The following is a 27263-nucleotide window of genomic DNA, read 5'->3' as shown; positions in this document are numbered from 1 at the left end:
CTTCAAGCATTGGTGATCATGTTTCCATTTACCTAAGGGAAATAAACTAACTTCCTTTTTAGCTAAATCAACTATGCCAGAATATTAGAATTGTAAGAACATGCTTCACCAAAACAGCACACTGAATCAAAGACATCATGGATTTTAAATACAGTTGCACAATTTGATAGCTGAAGATTGTTAAAGGGACACTCGAATGTCAAACTAAAGCATAGCGGGGGTGGGCTGTGTCTGCCTGCTCCCATAGCACTGTTTTAGAGCCTGCATGTGGATGCCAGACAGACCCTGAAGTCTGGGGTGCAAGCTGCAGCCTGAAACAGATGCCTGGCTGTCGGGCCAGGAGAGAAGGGGGGTCTGTGTTGGACAAAATGTGGGGAACTGCCTGTGGAGTTAATGTGCTTTTATTGGTCCTCCTAGCAATATTCACTGCACCTGCATCAGGTCAGTAATAAGTGTGCATGTTAAGAGAAGGATGCAGGATGTTACAATGGATATCTGTGAGTACATATGTATATAATTATGTATATTGGCTTGCACCTGTTATATAGTGACAGGATAGAGAGGTCACACATGAATATTACATCAGTGATAAATCATCAAGCAAAGACTTTTCTCTTTTGATGACAATGCACTCTTGCATTACACACACTTAAAGACTACAAGCAAAACATGCTTTGTATTAATAATAAAAACAAGGTTACAAATAAAATAAAATATGTTATGGACTGGCTATCAGTTGAGGACAAGCGATTTGTAAAATAAAATTAAATTAAATGGACTGGTCAACCATTCAGGAAAATGAATGAATGTATGAATAATGAAATTAATAGAAAAGTATAGATAAAATAATAATCTGTGATGGACTGACCATTCATCAAGTGGATTGGAAGATGGATGGATGAATCAAATCAAATCTTTAGTGGACTGACCACCATGACAAGAGGTTTGGAAAATGTATAGATGAAATAAAATCTTTATATGAAGATTTCAGTCTTAAGTATTAAGACTAATTCCTGTTCATGGCCCAACGACAAAGACAATTAAAAGAATTAAGACGTAAGAGCCTTCATTATCAGTTCCCTCCTACAGACATCAAAAGACACATACAGTGAGAGTGCAGCTGCCCTAGTGTGACTTTCCTCTCTCACACTGCCGTTTGTGTTGAGGATGTTTACCGATCCCAGGAAAGACAAACAGGTTCTTTCTTATTTGTGGGAGTTGTGCTAAAACACAGGAGCCAATAGGACTGAATCAGCAAAAGGGTCTTTACTGTTACTCATTGTTGCCATTGTTGTTTTTCATTTCCTTTCATGTTAGCTGCGTCTTCATACACACAGACGTTCCCGTCAACAGCCAGGGTCACAGCTGGAATGTTTTAGAATACAGTGGCTATAATGCTGGAAAATTGTGTTGTACCAATCTGATCCCACTATGGTTATAAATGGCAATCAGTTTATAGATAAAATAAAGACTGTACATTAAAGGATATACATATAATTTCTTCTGCATATTACATAACTTATCACATCCGTGATTACAAGCTGTGAGTGTAAACTGGGGAATAGCTGCAGAAATGTGACACTCGCACAGCTGAAATCTGCATAAGAAAATTTTATGTTTGTACATCACTTTCTGTATTTTTGGGTCGCAAAGGGTTGCTGAACAACTTTACAAGCTCAAACAACATTTAGATACAATGACAAATATAAAAAAACATTTATATGATTCACTACAAAACCAGCTTTTGTCATAAAGCCTGTAGATTTGACCTGGATTTTTTTTTTTTTTAAGATTTTGTAATTTATAATGGACACTACTTAGAACAGTATTTTGAGCAACAGACAACATTTTGTGGAAAAAAGTAAGGTCTTGAACAGATATTAGTTTGATAAACAAGAGTCATTGTCTGTGCTGGACATACAGGGGTATAAATCAAAGAGGGAACAAGCCTCAGCGCAGAGGTTTTATGAGGGGAGACTTCCCTTGCATCCTGCAGGGGGTAAAAGACAACACTGTTCAAGTGTCAGAGTGCTTTTAACTGGCAGGATCACAAACAAAGAATTATTACTTTATTGGACATCATTTAGAAAGACTTTTTTGCACTCACTCTGATTTCTAGATTAACATGTAAGTTATTATCTTAAAATTATAGTTATTAAGAAAAGTTTCATTTACTCCTGCTGGATTGCTGCTTGATGAAAACCGCTCAGAGAATAATAGCAAAGGTCCTTGCAATTAATTTGTTATTTATGCAATCATAAACAATATTACTCATGAACTGTTTGAATGAGGACACTTAACAGTTGGACAAGTGCATTATTCTAAAATGAATGATGGCCATTCAAGTGTTGTCAAACTTCAGCTATTCTCACAGCTGCTAATGAATTGCTTACATTAAACATTAACACTTTTGTCGAAGCGTGAAGAATGAACAATATTCATAGCTATAGTCATTAAGAAAACAAATAAGATGGTCCTGCAGATTAATCAAAACTCTGAGAAAGCCTCATAAATTAATCTACTGATATTTTGTGTGCACATGGGAAACTGGGGGTAGTTGTCACACTCTCAAATTAGAATAATAATAGGAAATTAAATTCTTAACTCAATTCAAATTTAAATATCAGAATATTTTTGTTACAACAGTTTAGTGAACAAGTGAGCACGATAAAAATAAACGGAAACACATTCAAAAAAAGTGTCAACAATATAATGAAGAAACTGTTTTCGTCATAAATGTCAAATCACAATTTTATTGGGTCTGTTTGTAAATTGTTGTGATTATATTTAGTAAGTTTATAAAAAAATTTTTTTTTCATGTTTCATGATTTTCTTGGTGTTTAATAAATATAAGACTTTAAATGTTGCTATATTTTACTGTTTATTAGCATTGTGGCAACTTAGTCCTTACAGTGTGACAGCATGCCCAGCCAACGTTTAAAAATCATCCCGACTTCACATTTCAGTATTTTAGCCGCGTTACTAATATGTGAACCTGCCCTTTTGAGTCCAAATGTTAATTTATTCTCTACCTGCGCGGACTTCCTGTGAAAGCGTCAGATCCGACTTGTTTGCCTGAAACTCACGCTCATTGCGTCGCCTACCATTCATTAATACCTGCTGTCTTGTCCATTTATTAAAACGTGGGAAAGGAAATGATGAGATACTCAAATTTTGGAGTTTAGACGAAGTGAAGACGACTGATGTTTTCTATTTCGACAGCGTCTTTGTTTTATTACTTCCGGAACATCCGCACAGGTAAGACTAGTTTCGGTCTTGAGCGCGAAATGTCTAGCGCGTCTCGATTCTTGCATGACACATTAATCTCACAATATTTGCTTTAACTTCATCTGTAAGTTACCATTGTTGCCTTATTATTATTGAATGTGAATGAAACAGGGTAAATCGAACATTATAAGGCTTCTTTCATAACAGGTCTGCTCCAACACATTGTAGGAAGGTTTAGCAGGTTGGGTACGTTGTTAAGATAAAGGTAACTAGGTTGAGATATTCAAAGAAACAAATGCGTTAGTTGTGTTGCTTCTTAGCCCAACATGTGATTCAAGGGCACTGGGATGTCCAAGTTCCCATCAGAATCTCCTGTCAGTTGATTGATGAATGATTTATGGCTTCCTTCACGTGTGTCATTTACCTGCAATGTGTGGGTCAGAGCACGCAGAAGGTTAGAAAAGTCAAATGTTTTGTATCAGATGATATGCTGTAATAAAGTAAAGCATACTGTTAAAATTAGCTTATGACTCCATAAAAAGGAGGTGGAGTCTCCTTTCATAATAAACAACTGCAACTGACTTCCAGAAGTAAGCAAATACAATGCATGTTGTACTTTCTTTGTCCAGTTGTTCTGGTTGTTTGCTTGTGGTGTGTATTTTTATATAGCTTGTTTATTCTTGTAGAAGAGAAAGTGTGTTGGTCTACTGGTTGTTCAGACTTGTTGTAACATTAAATTGTTCGTTCTTTCAGAAAATTGAAATTCTGTCGTCATTTACTGTATAACTTTCTTCTGTGGAACACAAAACAAGATGTTGACAGCGCAACGATGCGCTGAAAGTGAATGATGACTGAAGCTGTCATTCCCTATCATTATGTCTCCTTATTCCTTTTGTGTTCCACATAAAAAGAAAGGTTTGAAATGACATTTGGGGGGTTGACGGTCTTCATTTTTGGGTGAACTGCCTCTTTAAAGCCTAAAATGTTGATTAGTGGGAGTGCAAGTATTAATGGTTAGAGTAGGAAATGTTTAATCAGCCTTTTTGTGAAGAAAAACTCCAGGTGAATGTATATTTTCATACTTTCCGAACTAAGTCATTCTGTTGGGGCTGTGCCATTGCCCGTGTATTCATAAGGGTGTGTCAGAGGGAATGATTCATGGCCCCTGCTAGAATTGTGTAGGTGAGAGCATTTCATACTGGGTGTTCACATTTTCTTTGATTTACCATTTGTTCTGTGGGCGGTGGAGAGGACAGGAATAGTGCTCATTTATGACATCAGCCTCCTGGTAATCCTAACATCTGGAAACACTGTATGGACTTTGAAACAGTTTGGTACACAAACAAGTGATACTTTATGTACTCGGAGAGGTATGTGGACTTAGATTTGTTAGGTTTTGTAGGGGAATTCCACTTTGAGAGATGCACAAACGCTACATCTTTACTGGACAGGAGAGACTGACAAGCTGCTTGTCTCCAGTGTGTAAGATACTCCCATGAGGCTATGGGATGAGTCCATCTGTCTTAGCCAGGGTCACAGCTTCAGTGGACAAGTGTGGAAGTAATTCTAGCTAAACATCACTGAGCCATAAGGCTGAGGGTTTTAGAATGTTTATCAAGGCTGCTCTTAATTTGTGGTGTTTAGTAAGTCACTTTTACTGTTTAGAGTGTATATTTACTTTCATCGAAGGATCCCAAACCATTTCTTATGATGAAAATATTGTTATATTATTAATTTGGTACCATTCAGGACCATAGTTGCAAGTAGCGACCTAGCCCACCCTAGAATTGTAGTGATGAATTTTACATTGGCAAGCATCAATCAGTATTTTTCTACGGTATGTAGTATTAAACGTGCATGGGCTGCAATATTAAAATTCTGGTAAGTTATTTTAAATTTACGGACGATGTTAAAATTCTATACTGTTTTGTCTCCAAAACAATAATTAAACTTAAATTCAGGCATATTAAATACTTTTCAAATTGTATGCATCAGAGCATGATGTACAGTTTGGAAATGGGATATTAAAAAAAAAAAGTGAAGTGACATTCAGCCAAGTATGGTGACCCATACTCAGAATTTGTACTCTGCATTTAACCCATCCGAAATGCACACACACAGAGCAGTGAACACACACACACACACTGTGAGCACACACCCGGAGCAGTGGGCAGCCATTTATGCTGCGGCGCCCGGGGAGCAGTTGGGGGGTTCGATGCCTTGCTCATTCCGTCTGGCCCGAGACTAGAACCCACAACCCTTCGATTGGGAGTCCAACCCTCTAACCATTAGGCCACGACTTCCCAAAGTTTCGATGTTTGCAAATGATTACATTTAACAGTGAACTAAATTAATAAATTATTTTATTACATTTTAAAGTTTAACTTTTGGATTTAGATGATGGATAACAACGATAACAAATGTAAAAGTAGCACAGTGTATATAAAAACTGCTAAAATAAATAAAGGTAACACTTAACAACACAGTGTAACCCACAAGTGTTACCTTTTATTTTTTTGAGTAATGTAAATATAAATAGCAAAAAATAACATTAAACATTGAAAATTATATAAATAATACATCGAAAAATAGAGTACTGTAGGTAGGAAAAAATTCTATTATATTATATTATATAATATAATATAAAATTATATTATATTAAATATAATTTTCCCAATACCTTTATACATGAAATATAAAGCTGCTTTTTAAATTTTAGAATGGGGGTCCCTCAATTAAATTTTATAATATTTGAGGTCTGTTGCATCTAAAATGGTGAAAACCCCAAATATATAATATCTTTATATAACCTAGCTTTAGGTTGTGAATCACTGATTTTGTGTTAATTAATGCACTTGGTGGGTTATGTCCATTCAGTTATCTGCAGAATATGAAGGAGGTGAGTGAGGGAGAGAAATATGTTCTGCTCAACCATGGATAACACACACACACACACACACACACCTCACCGTGTAATTGGCAAGAGGTTGAGCTTAGTTCTTAGAATGCTTTGCCTGTACTAGTACCACATCAGCAGTCTACACTCCCCCTCGTCCCCTGACACACACACACACACACACACACTCGACTCACACACGCATACAGCACGCTCTCAACCCCTCCTCCTGAGTCGACACAGCCGGACTCTGAACGTTTCTCTCCAGTCTGTTGAGCTCCCCTCTAACTGCATGTCCTTGCATACACACACACACACACACACACATTCACATGCACAGACAGTCTCTGTCCCTAGTTGAGATGACGGGCTCTGGTTTCAGTTAGGCTGCAGGCGGCCAGCGCAGCTGTTGGGCTTGGGTTTCTTGTTTTCATGCAGTGGCTGCTGGGAGTCTGACTGCATTGCCAGCATCTGAGGTGGGTTGGAATAATGATTGAGATTTATTACATTCATGGCGGATGGTGTGTTTGTTTTGCTCATCCATTGAAATGCCGGTTGTTAATTGTGTCATTGCGTTGCATGTATTGAATAGTAGTTTTGGTTATGTATTTATGGTTTTCTAAACAAGAGTTTTTGTAGCATTGTAGTTTTTGTATCATTATGAGGTCACTGACATGAGTGCCCACAGTAAATGCGTTTTAAAAAAAATAATATATATTAAAGGTTAAAGATGTTTTTTTTGTTATTATTATCAATGTAAAAAAATTATAATATTCAAATTAATTCAATTTTTTTGTTGTTTTCACGGAGTCACACCACATGACATTGTTAATGTAGTTTATTTAATGTTACGATACATATTGTTTAGGTTTCATTGTAGATGGATTTAGCAGAGATTATGTGCTTCACAGAGGGAAGTGGCCCATTACTGACCGGGCATGAAGTCATTAACAACAAGCTTGGAAATTCTACACTATTCATTTTGAGTTCTTGCTCTTTTTTTTTTTTTTTTGAGCAGCTTCTTTGTTCACCCTAGTAGTATTGACTGCTGCCCTCCTGTCATTTCACAGAGCTTAACCGGTTTAATGACTTGAACATTGATAGTTAGCCAAACTCAGATTGCTCTTGAGGAAGGAAACTCATGGAAAGGATACAGCTGCAGCCCTCTTCATATATTGTTGTGGTTAAGTGGATCCATGTCATTTCCTGTCCAGCCAGCATTAGCCCGAGAAAAAGAATGCTTGACGTGAGCTTCACTTTTCCTTTGTTCTTTTTCCCAACAGAAACCTGGGTGTAGATGAAGCGGCTAATAGTTTGTTCTCTTTCTGGATTGGAAATATTGGATTGCTTCTCATCTGATGACGCTGATGTAGAGTTTACAAGCTGAGAAAGTGGCATTAGCTCTGCAGCCCTGCTGACGTCCATCTTCACTTCATCAGGTCATGACAGAGCCGAAGGAGTTTCCACCAGGGGGTGGCTTAACATGGGTGCGGGTGTGTAAGGAATGTGGACAGTGTCATGATGGTCGGGACAGTCACTTGTTTGAGTATCAGAACGAGGTGGATGACGAGCTGGTGTGCCACATCTGCCTGCAGCCTCTGTTGCAGCCCATGGACACGCCATGTGGCCACACGTACTGCTACCAGTGCCTCAGCAACTTCCTGCACGACCAGGACTTCTGTCCTGTCGACCGCAAGAGGCTTCAGCTCCAGCAGTGCCGTGCCTCCAGCCTTCTGGTGCGGAACCTGCTGGACAAACTGGCCGTTCTGTGCCCATTCCAAAGTGAGTGCCAGCAGAGCATGCAACGCTGTGAGCTGCAGCCCCATCTTCACAACAGGTTAGTGCATGCCACAAAAGAAATGTTTACATATCACTAGGGCAGCATAGCATAAAGTCAAAGAGCTATAGACATAGAACATGCAGAACAATTATGAGAAGTCCGTGGATAAACATGCCCACGTAGTCATTAAGAGAGCTGCTCAAAAATTTATGGAATTTCACTTATTCAGGTTTCATGTGAACAGAGAGATTTGAGAGCTGAGCAGGATTAAAGAATTAGACATAAGTGGACAGTATGAACGAATACTAACATAACTGGATGTCTCTCTTTTATATAATGGAGTTAATTAGGAATCACATAAGTGATTACTATAGAATGTGTGCAGATAGTTCAGCCTTGTCACCTCTGGCTGAAACACATGGGAGTTGACAAGTTTCATTTTTACATATTAAGTTACAGGATTTACACAGTAATAAGAGTACAACCCCGCTCACAAGAATTCACTATATTGATTCATTGAATGCAAAGCCATAGTTTATGATATGGGTGATATGGTATGAAAAAAGGAAAAAGCCCCTGGGAATAAAACCCATGACTTTGGTGTTATTGCTCTACTGTTTGAACCATTGGAACACTGCATACAATGACCCTGTGCCTCAGCGTTCAGCTCCCTTACATGGGATTTTTTCTAGTGTTTTATCATATTCTTATCTTCTGTGATGTAAAAGCATGGTCTAAAGGTTGTTTGGCTGATAGTTCACGTGGTCAGGAACAGCCCAGTGTAAACACAGAGCAGCTGTGGGATGGGGAGGGAGGTTTTGACATGGTGAAACCAAGACTAGACCTGATACTGCTCTTTTTTTTTAAAAAAACCTGTACCATCTCTATCACTGCAATGCAGTAGAAAAGCCTGTTTGTGACTTCATCTGCATAGCTCCTCTTGTTTCTGTACAGAGAATTCACACACCCTGAGCATGTTCATCTTTAATAGAAAAATGCCATGTAGCTTTGCACTGAACTGATTAAGCATTGATTTGTTTTTCACTGCTGTTTTCTGCTGACTGCTGAATATGGCAGATCCAGAGCAGTTGTCAGCACTGGTGCATGTTTAGGATATTTTTAGTTACTGCTGCTGCCATATGGTAATGAATGTCTCGTAGGTTAATTAACAGCAGGCCACTGAGTAATGATGCAGAAGTTCTCTCTGACTCAGTGTGCTCCAATTCTCTCTTTCTCAGATGTCCTGCATTCAGACGACTCAGGGAAGAGGCGGAGAGAAAAAAGAGACCCTCCTGGAATGAGTTAAAGGGAAGCAAATCAGATGGAGATTTAGCTGATGCCAAATCTACCCCAATCGCACACACAGGTCAACTCAATGGACCCTCAGAACCTGGACTGGTCAATCCAGCCTTTGAAGAGGGTGAAGATGGTATAGCGGCCCTTTCTGTTTTTCTTGTACCCTGTTCATTAAATATTATTACAAAACCACATAAGAATTAGCTGATCCATGTCTAAGTATTTATGATGTGCCAAATTAAATTAAAACCATGAATATATAAATAATAATATCAGTACCAAAATGGTTATCAGACTTTCTTTCTTTCTTTATTTCCCTCCACTAAACTGACACTGTCAGCGAACAAACAAAAGCACAATAAATATAAAATGTTTCATTTTAGAACATTTAAAATTTCTTATTTTTGCTTTTAGTGTTTTACTTTTAATTTAGGATGATTGTAAAATAATAATTTTAGGTAAAATAATAAGGTAAAATAATAACTTTAATGTTGGTTATTGATTCTAGCATAAAAAATAAATCGTTCAAAGTCGCTGTCTCTTTACTATTTGTATAATATCTATTTTTCTGTACTGTACACCACCTGGTAAGGATTAGATTTAAAAAGAAAGTTTTTTTTTTTTTTTTTTTTGGTGAATTATGTAACATGTTTTAGATTTGTGGTAACTCAGGAGTTAAGTTGAAAAGTAGCACAGACAGTGAAAAGCAGAGGAAATTGATTTGCAACTATGTTTACTTTTGGGTAAAGCAAAACAGAGGAAAACTTTAATGTGCCCCTTTATCCTGTGATTAGATAACCAGTATGTGTCAGGATGAATAAATTATGGCATTAAAACCCACAATCATCACTGTCTGACAACATGTATACACATAGATATTTACCTGTCATCTGGATTATTGTAAATGCTGTTAGTCATAAAGTCATTTAACAACTCGCTCAATATCTCATGGGATTATTACATCATATGTTTGTGTGCTTCCTTAAATGATTCATTCCAATGCTGCCACGAACAAACTGCTTGTGTTTTTGCCACATGTTGAACTACTTCGTATTTTTTAAGCATTTGTAAATCAGATTCCTGATGTTTTTTTGGATTCCCAGACACCCCTCTGAGGTCCAGTCTTGTGGCAGAGGCGACTGTAGTGGAACTGTTTCGAGAGGATCCAGACAAGGATCTGGGATTGCGTATAGTAGGAGGGAAGGACACACCCTTGGGCAACATTGTCATCCAGGAGATTGTGCGTGATTCACTAGCTGCTCGGGATGGCAAGCTAGCTCCTGGAGATCATATTCTAGAGGTGGGGCATATCTCAGCTCACCATACCATCATGTTTGTTTTAGATTATCAATTGCTATTGATGTGAACCCATTAGGTGTTTTCCACCTCTTTTATCTCTCAGAATCTTTCTTTCTGTCCAGTTCTCATGTTGTCAGTGTTCAAACCCCAGCAACATTGTGTTTGCATTTCAGTCACATCACTGGATAAAGGTCACAAGTCCTTGCTTTCCTAAATGTTGGGAAATTTCCACTAGCTAGCACATTATTGACCATGTAAAATTAAAATCACTTTCAGTTGAGTAGACAAATTCTGTTATAGGTCATGTATCAAAATAGGTTTAGTTCAGTACACGTCCTATAGAACTGACCCACTTTTCACAATCTCTAAATGGTCATATTTAGCTCATTTACAGTTTATTTAGTTACAGAATTGAAGATGGAGCAGGGAGTCATTCACGTAAAATTTTAAAGGTGTAGTTCAGTGTTTTTTTTTTAGGCTTGATTGTTTATGGGGTGTGGTCTAACATGTTTTAATGCTTTGTTTTTTTATGCATTATTTTTCACATAATTTACCTTTATTCCACACTGCTCTGTCCCTTCTTTAATTAACATGCTGATAATTTGCTTCTTTTGATGCCCCTCCCTCAGAAATAAGGGACTGATTGGTTGGCTTGCCCAGTGTGTTGTGATTGGCTTCACTGCCTCTTGTGCGCGTCTAAACGTCCCGCCCCTCACCTCAGGGGCATGTGCTCCAGTTGTATTGTTAACAGTGGCATTGTTAATATTGCTTATCAGTTTGAGCGTGATTGAGAAGCAGAGGATATTATTGAAGAGGATCATGCAGTGTATAATTGTAACAGTTCATTGCAGAGGCTGAACTGAATTAGAACATTGATTTTGAAACTTGTAAATCCATTAGAATTGTTAGAAGACAGAAGTGCACCTAGTTTTCTCTTCCTCTTCTCTAAAGCAGCGCAGCGTCGCCTCGCCTGGGGTTTATCTGGGTTTGTGATGTCACGAAACCGTGAAGTAACTTGTTGTAGTCCCTACCAGCCATTTTTATAGGCATTAAACTGCCAGAATTTTAAAAGAAATCTTTAAGCTGTGTAACTTTGCACATTTTATTTATATTCTAACAGTAACATTACACACTAACTAACGTTAAAAAAGTGAAATCGCAATGAACCACCCCTTTAAAATGTAGATGTCATTATGACCAATGTAGACATTGCATTTTAATTTGGCATGAAACTACAAAATTGCCCTTTAAAAAGCTCAGTTACACAGTAATGCTTCATAATTACAATTCAGTTCAGTTAAGCAAATTGACTTTCTCGTTCCCACAATCCTGCATTCTCCTAGGATTTCTGCTTCTAGCTGTCCTGGAATGCAATGCCTTAGTAAAGTGAACCAGTATGACTGGGTTCACATTCAAATTTAACCTTGAGTTTTAATGTATGCCTCCGGCTTGTCTTCTCTGAGGTCATAAATATGGAAATCTCAATGAGGTCAGCCATCAGCCAAAGGATGATCAGTATCCCAAGCGTAGCTTCTTGGCTTTTTTAGGGAGCAAACGCCTGTAAAGAGATCTGTGGATGGTTTAGATATCTTATTTCTTGAAATGGGATCTTTTTTTCCCTCTTCTGGTTTAGCACAGCATTGATTATGACAAAGGACTGTTCCTAGCCTCTGGCAGAAAGATTTTCTCTCTTTTTTTTGAGAGATAAATAAAGCATTATTTTAGGATCCTTTTTAATATTAAAACAAAGTGTACTGGTTGGATCTAAAGGTAAGACATTAAAGGTGCATTTAGCTATTTTTGCCAAAAGATGTCGATATTTGAAAGTACCAGAACAAACATGTCCATACCCCATCGGTACACAACCCTGGCAGCGTCGATGGTGGAATCTGCTCTGCCTGTCGGCCACAGCATATCCAAGTAAAATCCAACACAGAAAAGTTGTGTTGAAAAGCAAAATCAAAACAACTTTATCAAGAAGAAACAAAACAACCTTGGCACCCGATTCCCTCCCACTCCTTGAGTTCAATCCACTGCTGGAAAGATGCTCCAATATTTACGTGCTCCTCTTGCCTGATCAGAACCCTTCTTTTTAATGTTTTGTTCGTCTGAAATTTAATTTTTATTGTTATTTTATTTTTTTAGTTAAAAAACCTGTGTCACTTGGCTATATGACATGATATGAAAGAAAAGATCTGTAGCTACTTTCATTGCTTTGTGACCTCAAGCTAACAGTATGGTCTTTTCAGGTGAATGATGTCAGTTTGGCATCCATCCCCCACATTCGTGCCATCACCGTGCTTCGGCAGTCATGTTCCCGTGTCAGGCTAACTGTCATGCAGGAGAAGGGCTTCAAACCCCGGCTTGACCATCTTGTTCAACCCTCAGCTTCTCCCCCGTCACCCAGTCCCAACCAGAACCACGGCACCATCATCCAGGTGACCCTAGTAAAGCATGAGCGCTCCGAGCCGCTGGGCATCAAACTCATCCGTAAATCTGAGGAGCCAGGAGTCTTCATCCTAGATCTGCTGCCTGGGGGACTGGCTGCCAAAGATGGCAAACTGAGGAACAATGATAAAGTGCTGGGCATCAACGGACAGGACCTAAGACATGGCACCCCAGAGAGTGCAGCTCAGATCATACAGGTACAGACAGACATAATCACTTCAGAGAGAAAAAAGTGAATGTCTTTAATTACTCTTAATACAATCTGTTACTTTTAAACACTAGATTGATTGATTGAGATATGATATATACACACACACACACAGTGGGTACGGAAAGTATTCAGACCCCCTCAAAATTTTCACTCTGTTATATTCCAGCCATTTGCTAAAATCATTTGTAAAAAAAAAAAAAAAAATTCATCATCAATGTACACACAGTACCCCATATTGACAGAAAAACACAGAATTGTTGACATTTTTGCAGATTTATTAAAAAAGAAAAACTGAAATATCACATGGTCCTAGGTATTCAGACCCTTTGTTGTGACACTCATATATTTAACTCTGGTGCTGTCCATTACTTCTGATCATCCTTGAGATGGTTCTACACCTTCGTACAGTTGTGTTTGATTATACTGATTGGACTTGATTAGGAAAGCCACACACCTGTCTATAGCCCCTTTCACACTGCCATTCCGGCAAATACACGGGTAAAGTGCTCCTGCAATTGGTCCCTGGTCGCTAGATTTTGCACTTTCACACTGCCAGTGATTACCCGGGATATATCCATGCTTTCACACACAACACAACGACACATGACATCAGGGCGTGATGTGTAATGTACGAGTCGAAAACGATCTCGGCGTCAGCACGGAAAGTGAGGAACTAACTGATCTCTGCCTCATTACAGTTTGCACATATTTTTTCATCGCAAACGTTGATCTTCCTTCAAAACAGCCAGTAAAAGAGTCACGTGATAACGTGCGTCATTACTTCGACACGGCATTAGATCTGGCTTTTGTTCACACAGCGCTCGTTCCAGGGTTGAACCCGGCAATGTTACTAGGTCCCCGACCCGGAATCAATCCCGGGACGTGTTTGCTTTCACACAGAAGGCAATGTTCCGGCAATTTGCCGGGTCCAACGTGCAGTGTGAAGGGGCTTATATAAGACCTTACAGCTCACAGTGCATGTCAGATGAAATGAGAATCATGAGGTCAAAGGAACTGCCTGAAGAGCTAAGAGAACAGAACTGTGGCCAAGGTTACAAAAAAGTTTCTGCTGCAATTAAGGTTCATAAGAGCACAGTGGCCTCCATAATCCTTAAATGGAAGACATTTGGGAAGACCGGAACCCTTCCTAGAGCTGAAAATGAAAGTCGTGACATTTGCCAAGTATAGTTAACCATACTCTGAATTGGTGCTTTACATTTAACCCATCAAAGTGCACACACACAGCAGTGAGAAATGAACACACACCCGGAGCAGTGGGCAGCTATAGATTCAGTGCCCGGGGAGCAACTGGGGGTTCAGTGCCTTGCTCAAGGGCACTTCAGCCATGGGTATTGAGTGTGGAAGAGAGCGCTGTTCATTAACTCCCTCCCACCTACAACTCCTGACAGCACCGAGACTCGAACTATCAGGCCCTGAGCTATCAGGGGAGAAGAGCCTTGGTGAGAGAGGTAAAGAAGAACCCAAAGATCACTGTGGCTGAGCTCCAGAGATGCAGTCGGGAGGTGGGAGAAAGTTGCAGAAAGTCAACCATCACTGCAGCTCTCCACCAGTCGGGGCTTTATGGCAGAGTGGCCCGATGGAAGCCTCCCCTCAGTGCAAGACAATAAGGACAAATGGTTTCAATCGTGGGAAAGATGAATGGGGCCAATACAGGGATATCCTGGACAAAAACCTTCTCCAGAGTGCTCAGGACCTCAGACAGAGCCGAAGGTTCACCTTCCAACAAGACATTGACCCTAAGCACACAGCTAAAATAACGAAGCAATGGCTTCACAACAACTCTGTGACTGTTCTTGAATGGCCCAGCAAGAGCCCTGACTTAAACCCAATTGAGCATCTCTGGAGAGACCTGAAAATGGATGTCCACCAACGTTTACAATCCAACCTGACAGAACTGGAGAGGATCTGAAAGGAGGAATGGCAGAGGATCCCCAAATCCAGGTGTGAAAAGCGTGTTTCATCTTTCCCCAAAAGACTAATGACTATATTAGATGAAAAGGGTGCTTCTACTAAATACTGAGCAAAGGGTCTGAATACTTAAGACCATTTGATATTTAAGTTTTTATTTTTTTATAAATGTGCAAAAATTTCAACAATTCTGTGTTTTTCTGTCAATATGGGGTGCTGTGTGTACATTGAAGAAAAAAAATTAACTTGAGTGATTTTAGCAAATGGCTGCAATATTACAAAGAGTGATACATTTAAGGGGGTCTGAATACATTCCGTACCCACTGTGTGTGTGTGTGTGTGTGTGTGTGTGTGTGTGTGTGTGTATATGTATGTATGTATGTATGTGTATTGTGTAAGTGATTGTTATGCTCTCCGTTATGTGTGTGGCAGACATGTGAAATGCGAGTGAACTTCGTAGTGATGAGGCTTAATGATCTCTCTGAGGAGGGTAGTGAGGGTCAGAGCAGAGGGACAAGGAGGGTCCCGGAACCGCAGTACTTCAGACGACGATCCGAATACATGAAGGTAAAAAAGTGCTTCACAAGCCCTATGGCATTATGTAGTTGGTTTAAAGGCACAAATAGTCATAGCTGTGGCCTACCATAATGCTTACATAGATGATGCAAGTTTTGCTCACACCCAATTCCATTCCCCTTCTTGCTTCTAAATATATAGAAAATGTATGCACCATTCAAAAATTTGGGGTCATTCATTTTTTTTCTTCTTCAAAAAGGCAGTAAAATCATTAATATTGTGAAATACTGTTATTATTACAAACTAAAATTGAAATAGAAATTACAACTGTTTTTGATTTTAATATATTTTAAAATATGATTTTCAGTCCTATGTTGGCAAATTTGAATTTTCAGCATCATTACTCCAGTGTCCCATGAGCCTTTTAGATTTTTTTCTCATATGCTGATTTGCTGCTCAAGAAACATTTGCTTTTATTATTAATGTTGAAAATGGCTGTGTTGCTTACTATTTTTTTAGAAATTGACTTAGACTTTTTTGTTTTTGTTGTCACTTTTGATCAATTTAATGCATCCTTGCTGAATAAAAGTATTATATCTGAACAAAAGTGGCCAAAAGTGAAGAAAACCATACAAGAAACACTCAGCAAATCATTGAGACAGCATGAATTTAACTTGTAAATTTCACATTTTTAAACATGAATTATATCTTGGATTGCAGTTTAGTAAATTAACATGTATTGTAGTGTTTTGCATATTATGAGGCAGTTTATTGTATTATGAGTTAGTCATGCAATTCCCGGTCCTGTAAAGGGGATCAAAAAGTAAAAGAAAGGTGTTTTGTAGTTAAAGTTTGACTCCTCTGCAAAGACTTGGTTGCATGTTTCATAGGTTGTGCTGCCTGCACACGGGGTGTCTTTTCACCCAGAGATCAGTCACACCCTGATTTTGTGACGCTTCCTCACCAGCTGAAGGCAGAGGCAGCAAACACAGGCTGGGTAGTGGGAGATGAAAGCACATGCCCCCGTCTCTCACTGGGACCCGTCCCTGATCAAAAGGCTGGGGTGCTGCTCTTGAGCTGCTGCAGCCTCTGTGTTTGTTTGTAGCTGGGGATCAAAGCTGGTGACAGTTAGCTTTCACCTACGGAGATGGAGCTTGAGCTCATGCTGGGAGGAAGGGCCACCCTGCTGTGTAGGAAGACTCCAGTAAGACTAAGAGAATAGAGCAGAAGAAGAGCGTTTTGCCACAATCTATGAGTTACGATGGCAGCGTGTCAGAGCCGCTCACATTAACACATCTCTCTGCTTCGCTGCAGGATCTGGGATGTTTGTTTTTACAAATGTTTTCACCGCAGGAGTCAGACACATGTCTTAAGCTTTCACTTTTCACCCATCCCACAAGTACAAAGCTTTTCAGAATACTAAATTATCATTAATTATTAAGCACACTTGCATGCGCAGTTAATGGATCTGCAGTAAGCTGAGGTACAGTCTTTTAAGTATACATGACACAACTGTAACCATACTTAATCAAATATTTGCTTTTCAAAGCATGCTCACAATGCAAGGGCAGTCCGTTTACTGTATGAACACTGTTCAAAAGTTTGGATTCAGTACTATTTATAGATGAAGAAGATTTAAGAAAAAAAATACAGTTTTGATCAATTATTACAAATTTGGCGAGCATAAAGGGACATTAAAAACAGAAAAAACATTCTAGTTTTTCAAGTTCAAAGAAAAAAATCTTGGGAAACAACTTTTGAAAGTTATTGTACACAGTAGATAAAACCAAGTTACAATCGCATTGCAAAATCTAGATCTGTTAGTCCAACTATGCAAAAAAAAAAAACTGGACTGGTACAGTGTTTACATGACTGTTTGTGCATATACTTATGTACTTAATTCAGCTGCTGGTGAAAGTTTTTGTTACTTCCATCCACATTAAAACATTTCTTTTAGTAAATTTGTGTTGTGCAAGTTTTTTTAATGTGCATTATCTGGGTTCAGGATCCTCCAGTTGGGTTCTCCAGTCAAGAGAAGACCGTGAGTCTGAAGAAGGAACCTCGACACTCTCTAGGCATCACCATCGCAGGCGGGAGAGACTGCCGCTGCCGTTTGCCCGTCTACATCACCAGCGTGCAGCCGGTGGGCTGCCTGCACAAAGACGGCACCATCAAAACAGGTAAGTCTCCTCAGTCATGGCTCCATATAAAATTCTCTTCTCTGTGAGCTTCATGTGCAATGCTTGAGTTAACTGTGATGTCATGGCTGCCGTTTCTCAGGTGATGTATTGCTGAGTATAAATGGTATGGACCTGACCCATCTGACCTACAATGAGGCGGTAACCATCCTAAAGACTCAGGCCGCTCAGAACACAGTAACACTGCAAGTTATCCGAACGTTTTCTGAGGAGGAGGAACAGGACGGAGAATCCAGCACTAGAGAAGACATGGACACACTGGAGGGACCCAAAGAGGATGACGTTAACTGGGCTCCTCTCTGGACCCGCTGGTTGGGTTTGCCTGGGTGCGATTATTATTTTTTCTTTCTCACTGGGCGTGTTGTGATCTTAATTATGGAGTGTTTTAAATTTGATGTCCACTTGGATATGGACGTGAGGGTTTAAATATGAGCAAATTGTATAATTTGACCAAATCTTTTTAATCCCAAGTTCCATCCACTGGTGTCGTGATATTATGCTGATGAAGACCAACAGTGAGAGTTGGGGCTTCAGTATCGTGGGAGGATATGAGGAGAGTCGTGGCCAGCAGCCCTTCTTCATTAAGACCATAGTCCCTGGAACACCAGCTCACTTTGATGGACGCCTCAAGTCAGTCTCCAGTCCTCTTTAACAGCATTACTGGTTCAAAGTTTGGGGTTCACAGTTTCCTCAAAAATATGAAGCAGCACAAATGTATTAAAACACTTATAATAATATGAATGCTTTTAGCAATTTAGCATGTTGGCATCATTTCTGAAGGATTGTGTGACACTGATAATTAGAGTAAGGAAGCATTCAGCTTTGCCATCACAGGAATAAATAAATTCTAAAATATATTAAAATGGAGTATATTTATTTTAAATTGTAATATTTCACAATACTGGTTTTCCTATGTCTTTGATCAAATTAATAGTTTAGGTGAACATAAGAGACAAAAACATCTTACTGAACCAAAACTTTTCTTGTGTGCGTTGTGTTTTCTTCTTTAATATGAAATGCTTTATTTAATGACTTCCTCCTGCTCTCCTGCAGGTGCGGCGATGAGATTGTGGCTGTGAATGGAGTCACTACAGTCGGCATGAATAACTCCTCCTTGATCCCAATGCTGAAACTGCAGAAGAACAAAGTCACATTGACCGTGGTCTCCTGGCCTGGCAGCCTGGTTTAAAGACTAGCCTGAACTCTATCACTGTTACTGGGTCCACCACAAGATGCACACATCTGTTATTAGACAAGAGATGTCTTGAGCATTATTGTGGTCTCTCCAAAGAACATTGTGAAAACTGAGGAAGTCTGTTAACAATCATTGACCCAAGGTTTAAAAGCAAGCCGAAAGGTTGCCTTTTTTTAATCCACTGTAGACGTCACAAGTGTGCAGTGCACTTTATTGAGCTGTGATGGTGAAAAAGTGAGAACTGCAATTAAGGGAACTGGACAAGGTTGACTTCCTGTTTAAAAAGAAGTTATATTTATCATGCCATTTTAGTATGGAACTTCTTGTTTCCATATATAACCAGTAATAATCTTTTAGCCGGTTTATGATTGACCAATGGTCAGTAGTGAGGTAAATTTTTTTGACTACCTGGAGTTGGACCACATCACATTCTCATGTTGATGGCCTCTCTGATGGCACTTTTTACACTGTTATATGTTCTGAGAATGGTTACGTTTGTGAAAAACTATGTAGTTGCTGTTTGGGTGAAAGGTTGGACTGTTTTTTAAACCACAGCTTGGCTAGTTTGACACCTTTTTAAGAATATATCTCTTGGGTGCCTTGGCTATGAATATGTACAAACACAATGATCCACACCTGCCTTAATTGCCTGTATACCAAAATGCCAATTGTTATCTTTGGGCTTTCATTAACCGTAGAACGTTTAATTGGATGCTGCTTTTTTTTTTTTTGCCTCTTTTATCTGCAAGTTCAACCCTTTTACTTTTTAATGCATTTTAGGAAAGTTCAATGATGCTCGGTCTTCAGACAAGCACAGTATATGTAAAAGGGTTATGATGACAATAAAATATTTGCTTTATTTTATTATGTCCTTGTTCTAAGCAGTGGCAGTTTTATGTTCACTCTTCTGATTCGTAGTATAATATATTTGTAACTTATTATATTAGATATTTTATATAATTTTATTAAATGACAGTTTTCAAAATGATGTATATTTATATGAAATATAAACCCTGTAATCGGCTGATAATTATTCTAGTGCATGAGATCAAAATCTCATCTGGCAGAACAACAGTGGCATCAACATTTTAACCCTGTTTGGTTTACACAGTGATGCTTTTCTGTTATTCAAGAGTTAATGCTAAAGCCACAGATTTCACTCCCTTTCCAAATCATTCATTATAGGCCCTGTGGGATTCCCAGGCAATATCTGCAGATTTGTCCTGTGGAGTACCACACCATCTAACCAGTTCGAAGGGCGAGTGATGACATGTCATGTACCAGGACAGTCTCAGACATTATTTTAGGCCATATTTTATATTCCATGCACTCAAACTGTACCGGATTTTTCATTGTGTCTTAGACTGCCCCCTAGAGTCCATATAAAGCTCAACGTTTCAAATGATTTTTTATTCCTGTAATTTGTTGCTAAATTAATATTTAAGCATCTTAAACTAAACAGTGATAAGAACAGACCATCTCAAATGCATCTGTTTGTATCATTTACATTTAGTCATTCTGCAGACTTACAATTATTCTTGAAGAGGCAAACAACTCATAATACCAAGTTTCAGGCATTGTTCAGATAAGTACAAGCTAGAAAGTGAAGGAATAAATACCAGTTAGTCAGTTCTATCTTTGACAGAGAGTAACATTAAGATCACAAGTGAATAAGCCTTATTAAAAAATAAACATTCAAAAAATGTTTGCTTAAAAGTCAACTATTTACTTAGCTCTCAAATTAACTATTTATGCCATAACTTCAATTTTTTCCCATTCACGGAACAATGAATAGCCATATTTCAAAATTATAATGAAATAAAGGGAAATTATTTTAAATGGTACCTTACATATAATATAAAATATATAGGTAACACTTTACAATAAGGTTCTATTAGTTATTGTTAATGTATTAACTAACATGAACAAACTATGAACTATACATTTTTACAGTTATTCAGTATCTTTGTTAATGATAGCTAATGAAAATACAGATGTTTATTGTTAGTTCATGCTTTTTCACAGTGAATTAACTAAAGTTAACAAGCAATTTTAAACTGAATAATTAGTAAATGTTGAAATTAACAATAATTAAACATGCTTAGTTAAAATAAAAAATAAAATAACTAAAAAGTACACATATAAAGAGAACGCTGTTCAAAAACATCAAAATCAGGAATTTATTGAAGCTTTCCATAGGATTAGGTAGGGACAAACATTTACAGGTACTTTAACAGAACCAGTACTGAGAGCAGATTCCTTTCTCTCCATTAGATTGCTAGGCAAAGAATCATTCCTCTTAAGCACAGCTCCCTCTCAAGACCATCTGCAGAGGCACTCAACTTACACAGTCACTTCTACAGTATGTGGAGCAAAGATGTTATAGAAGTTATAGAAAATAGATGAGGGGCAGTTTTAACCATTACATATACAATGCTGTGTGTGAAGTTACATCAGGAGCAGAACCACAGCATACAGCATCCACGAACACAAATAAAACACATAGTTCAAGGTTTTGCTGTACTGAATGAACAGAAACAAAACAAAGAAAAAAATACAGGGCACAAATTACAATCCAACAAAAACTGGAATAGGTCAATTTCACTTGTTGCAAAAATGAACGACATTACTCTTGGTAACAAATTGGTTGATTGGCATATGTTTTACTTTTTAAACACACTACTAATGACATTGTAAAACAATATCAAATACCTCAAGGACAATCAAGTGCAATTTTCAGCCCTAACTCGAGTGGCATCTTGTACGTACATTTTATGGCTTACTGGGTAAACCGGTCCATATAAACTTTAAAGTTACAGAGACACAGCTTATAAACAAACTATGCTACAATAATATCTTGGCGGAAAAATAACCATACATAATGTAAACATGGTATACCATACTGTACGTCCTGTCCATGATATTTACAAGTCAGTTTGTTGACTTCCCCGTGTAGTAGACAATCGCAAAAGTGTCAGATCACGGTGCTGAAGCTAGTTCAAACATCTGCTGCACCAGCTTCAAAAAGCCCCAATGCTAGACATCACACTCCCAAAACATTAAAACGCGACACACTTCTGACTCCTGCACTTACACGTCCGATTGAAGCTTGTCCTTTAACATAAGGCAAATTCACACCATAAGGTGCCTTGTTCTTAACAATACCATAATATAGTATGTGGGGAGGAGTACTCGATGGCTCTTTGGGGTAAATGCACTTTTTAAACAGCATCAGAGTTTGCTTTCTTCCCATCTCTCATTATATGTAACAACACATCTGAGTGCAACACAGGAGCGCTTTCTACTACATCAGGAAATGTGCAAAATCTGCTCTAAAGCAAAGTGACAGTGTTGCGAATTCTACTGTACAAGGTACAGGGAGAAGAGGTCTTGTAGAAACCCAGTGAAGACCCTCAATCCGAAATATATACAAGGCACTAAAGAGAGAAATAAAGGCCCTTCCATGAGGATCATGTAGAAGTCCTTTAGTCAGGTCTGAATATAGGATACTTTGGTAAGAACTCTATAAGAATCACCTGTAGACAGAAAAATAGGCATTGTTAAGCAAGCGAACTTGAGGGTTAAAAATCACCAGGCATAATTTACAACCTTATGGTCTGACTTTGCAATATAATGGAGATCTCCAGACAAAAAAAAAAAGAAAAGACTGAATGAATGAGACTTTAAGGAATAAAATTTCTCTTTTAGTTACAAATTACAGAATCACACGATAAACGTGTGTTCAGAAATGCCTTCACGGAGTGCAAAGTTCCTACTTAAGCTTTTAACAACAGTCAGGTGCTGTGATTACGAGTGTTTATCGTTCCAATCTTTATGTGTCAGTAAGACTTTAAAAAAAAGAAAAAGAAATCATACTTCTATTCAGCAAGGGTGCACTAAATTTATCAAAAGTGACAGTAAATTAAAAATATAACAAAAGATTTACATTTCAGCAAATCAGCATACATGACACTGAAGAGTGGAGTAATGATGCAGAAACAGTGAAAAGTGTTATTTTAACTTGTAATAATATTCCACAATATTACTGTATTTTTGAAATTTTTGGTGAGCATAAAAGACATCTTTCAAAAACATTTTTGAAATGTATCGTAAAATAGGTTGTGTTTCTAGTTGTATTTACCATAAATAAATTACAATTTGATGCCATCACTTTATTGAATATGGTTATATTTGTGCCACATAAATGTCATCATTTTAAAATTTTATCTGTGCCTGTTTTTAAAATAAAAATATACAGTATTGTTGAATGTAGTCATCCAAACAAATATTCCATCAGAGCTGATTCAACCTAAAATTGCATCTCGTTTTATTTTTTTTACAATATTTTAATGATTTTATAATTGATTACAATAAAAATACTATATATCTGAATCATCCCATAAAATGACAAGAGTCAGAGGCTGAATTTTTTTGACTGACTCATAAGAGACATGCTTTGCAAGTCAAAATTCTCTAATGAGATGATATTTGACAAGGTTTTCCTAACTGTCTGAAATGATTGTAGCACATTTAATTTTGTGCTGCATTTGCAATAATTTAAGTAGCAGTTTAGAGCCCTGAAATGGAAAATAAATTATTTCATTTTAATTACTTTTATGAAACTTACATATTCCATCATGTTGTTGCTCTCACATTTTCTCTTGCTGAGTTTCCAGCGCAGCCCCAGCTGAACGCGAGACACAGGAAGAGACAGGTTAGACAAAGACACGTGATAGATCTTCAAAACAGACTCATGCACTTCAGATGCTCAGACACTCTTTACACACAAGGGTTAGCTGAGGTCAAGCAGTGGCCAGTGCCAAGCAGAGTTTCCTTAACATGTCTGCACCGCTACTGACTGTCAGTCAAAGCTTCAAGACAACAAAACGAACGTGGCTTTTTACTGCTGACCTTTCCACAGTCTGGTCAGCCTCTGCACTATATCACTGCATCAGACCAATATGGCTGCGAGGCCAACAAGCATTTGACAGGGTCAAATGTTAGCAGCCCTTTTAATGATCGCTATCCACCACACACCAAGACTTCAACAACAGGGCAGCTAAATTGGAGATGATCCGCTGTCTTCATCTTTATGTGTCTGAGATTAATTCTGCGATGAGCTTACCTTGTGATATAATCTGTTGTTTTCCCATTCTAACAATTTCTGAATCGATCTTCGTGTCTGAAACACACGAACAAAAATGAGCTCGCACAAATAAATAATCATACGCAAACAAAAATAGAGAGACAGGTTTTTAAGGTAATCACCCTGTCAGACACGTTTAACAAATGCCAATAAAACTCGCAGGGCATGAAGACTACAGAGACATTTATGAGCCAAAGCTTGTAGTTAGGCATCTTGTAAGCCAATAACTTAAAATTTGTAGTTGTAAAATCCCCACCTTTCCACAATTCAACAAGCCATGACTTCTGACATATATCAGTTTCACACAGTTAATAAGTGGATGTAGTTTGTTATTTGCTTCCTCACTGAGTGGGTTTATTTATTAGGCGCTCAAATGAGGCAATAAGTAATTAATATCAATTAATGGGACAAGGACCGGTCAAGTTTGAGGAAAGACTCACTCTCTTGTTGAGACATATGACAGGCCACAGACTGAAGCCCACCGTACAGCAACAGCACAAGCAGCCGCAGAGCATCCATTTCACATTGACCGGTAGGTTCTTCTTCAAGCAAGCGTTTACTCGATTGACGCTCGTCTTGAACTCCTCCGGAGCAACCTAGAGCAGATGATTGAGGAGCAAAACAGGACTGTAAATAAGCCAGTCTTTGTGCATTATTAGTGACAGAATATTCATTAAAAAAATATAGAAAAAATATTTAATAGAACATACGTGGTCAAAAAAAAACGAAACGATCATTTAAAAAATACATTAAAAAAGGAGTTCCATTAAAAAGTCACTGGAATTATTTTTTTAAGAAAAGCTTCCATGTGTGCAGATGCTCTGTGGAGATCTTGCAACTGTACGCTTGTAACTTTCCAGCCGAGCTCTGAGACTCTCGGGGCAAAGGGAGGACAAAAAGATGAGATAAGCCCGTGGCCTGTGGCTGCGCCGTCTAAACAACATGAATGGCTGCTCATTCCTCTCTGGGTATGTACGCCATAAAACCGGGGTCGTAATCTTTTATGACAGGATGCAAAGGTCTCTTTGCAAACAGCAAAAGAACTCGGAATAAAGCCCAGCAGGCCTGATCTGTACCCTTCAGTCATCATAATCCTGACCTCATCCATCACATGTCACCCTGGGTCACAATACTGGAGATCTGCTTTATTGCCCCGCACTTCCCTCAGCCTGCTCATCCCCCTGCAGCCTTTTTGTATTTCTGCATCTGACCCAGGAAGCTTCCTATTCTTGTGGACGGCACAGTGTTTCTTTCATTATTTTGTCACCGGGAGCTGTGTCCTCCCAGAGCTGGGATCCCTGCCTTCCAGAGCCCTGGACGGTTTACTTATTGACAGAATCTGTTGCAAAAACGCATTTTAGAGATGCCATCAAGGTATTAATCAAAAGCTCACCCCATGGTGAATAATGATGTAAAGGTAAAGGTCAACGGGGAAAGATATTTTATTCACACCATAAAGAACATTTAATATGATTTAGTTTATAGATGGGAGTCAGAAATCATTACCTTTCCTGTGAGAACAGAGGGAAACTCGGTGTCAAATTTGTTGCTTAGTCCAAACCTGCAAATAAAGATTATTTTTAAAAGGTTATGATTATGGGGTAAAGATATTGAAGGCCATTTCTGCCACATATCAAAACCATCATGCATTTGTAAACAATATTCATGAGATACTTTGATAGAATAATGATACAAAGTTAAAATTATGACATAAAAAGTACAAATGTTGAACTACTCAATTATGATAAAAAGTCAAAATTATGACGTCATATTAAATAATACAATTATGAGACTATAAATGATAGTTATGAGATAAAACATTTCAATTGTGGCACTCTAAATTGGAATTATGAGATAAATTCAACAGTCAATTGACTAATGTGATAATGACTTTTTATCACATAATTATGACGTAATGTCACAAATTAGCCTTTTTATCTTATATTTAGTCATGTTTACCAAAGCATTGTTTTTTTTTTCTTATGTGGTTGATAACCTTCCAAACAAAGACTGGATGTGTCATGACAGGGGGAAATTAAATTAAATTAAAAAGCAATGGTTAACACTGGGTTAATTTCACTTAGATATAAATGTCATTAAATACTTGACAAGCAACAAAGTGAGAGAGTTCAGTTTCTACATTTAACTTGAACTGCCAGGAAATCTGAAGGCTGTGTAAGTGTCTTGTTTGTGATGTCTGTTTATAATCCATTGCAGTACTAGGTTCTTCTGTCCCAATGTAGAAATATCACATTGTTTACCTCATTAAATAATAAAAAGGCTCAAACTTCGCTCTACTAGTCTAGGTGGTGACTGAATTTCAGAAATGTGTGCATTAACAGAGGTACTTGTACTGTCCCAAGAAAGTACTGCATTAATTAAAATAGTATCTCAAGTTTACCTCAGCATACGAACAGTAGTATATCGTTAGTTACCAAACAACTTCAAATTAAAGTGAAGGTCCTAATGAGTTTGATTGTGGTTGCGGGGCAGCGTTTATCCAAGGCCAGCAATAAAACCATAAATCTCTGTGCTAACGACAAGGCTTCGGGTTAGGAGAGCTGATTCTTCCGCTTAAAATCACTGTCAGGATACAGCTGGCAAAGCTCGGCTTAACGTTACGTATGTTTTGATACCACTACTTAGCGACAGAAACATGCAGTGAGGTTAGCATGGAGGCTACAAACACAGACATTAGCTAACAGTGACTAACAGCGCTGCTGCCGATTTCATACGCTTACACGGTGATGTGACCAGCCCCACGCATGACCACAGGCTCAGGACAGTATCTGACGAGATGTTCTTCACTCACAATTCTCTCATCTTCTTCTTCTAACTCATAAATGGTATCAAAGTCCGCCATGTTGGGCAGCAGGACGCTCATGACGTCTCTGGCACAGCGCAGATGACATCATCCTGGTACTGTGAGCGAATAAATGACTAAAGGACCCTAAAACACTTCAATGTGTGTAGTTTTCAACAAAAAGTGAGGAGCTGTTGATGGCTTATCGATTTTCAGAACTGAAATTAAGTATTAACTATTTTTATTGTTTTCTAGCAATAAACAAAAGGCCTAGGCCTAACGTAGCCTAGCCTACATACAATTTTTTTTTTTTTTTTT

General features: G+C 38.3%; 2 protein-coding genes across 3 annotated transcripts; one reads left to right on the top strand and one right to left on the bottom strand.

The window, feature by feature from the left end:
- The first annotated feature begins 3037 nt into the window (after window positions 1-3037).
- LOC128027224 (ligand of Numb protein X 2-like) lies at window positions 3038-19863 on the top strand. Of its 2 annotated transcripts, none has more exons than XM_052614604.1 (10): window positions 3038-3258; window positions 7408-7961; window positions 9143-9333; window positions 10304-10500; window positions 12749-13144; window positions 15520-15654; window positions 17609-17783; window positions 17884-18127; window positions 18273-18431; window positions 18855-19863. In XM_052614604.1, the coding sequence occupies exons 2-10, from the start codon at window positions 7567-7569 to the stop codon at window positions 18988-18990; spliced, it is 2028 nt and encodes a 675-aa protein (XP_052470564.1). In that variant the 5' UTR covers window positions 3038-3258; window positions 7408-7566; the 3' UTR covers window positions 18991-19863. The 2 variants fall into 2 exon arrangements, with proteins under 2 accessions (XP_052470564.1, XP_052470565.1); XM_052614605.1 differs by lacking the exon at window positions 3038-3258 and adding an exon at window positions 6391-6600.
- A 1289-nt stretch (window positions 19864-21152) lies between these two features.
- LOC128027491 (cysteine-rich hydrophobic domain-containing protein 2-like) lies at window positions 21153-27053 on the bottom strand. The gene is made up of 6 exons (XM_052615169.1): window positions 26884-27053; window positions 25649-25703; window positions 24583-24738; window positions 24122-24178; window positions 23624-23683; window positions 21153-22532 (listed from the first exon to the last, which is right to left on the bottom strand). The coding sequence occupies exons 1-6, from the start codon at window positions 27024-27026 to the stop codon at window positions 22482-22484; spliced, it is 522 nt and encodes a 173-aa protein (XP_052471129.1). The 5' UTR covers window positions 27027-27053; the 3' UTR covers window positions 21153-22481.
- Between the last annotated feature and the right edge of the window lie 210 nt (window positions 27054-27263).

This window comes from Carassius gibelio, chromosome A14, assembly GCF_023724105.1.
Source record: "Carassius gibelio isolate Cgi1373 ecotype wild population from Czech Republic chromosome A14, carGib1.2-hapl.c, whole genome shotgun sequence".
Classification (NCBI taxonomy): Eukaryota; Metazoa; Chordata; class Actinopteri; order Cypriniformes; family Cyprinidae; genus Carassius; species Carassius gibelio.
This window is presented reverse-complemented; position numbering and strand designations above follow the sequence as displayed.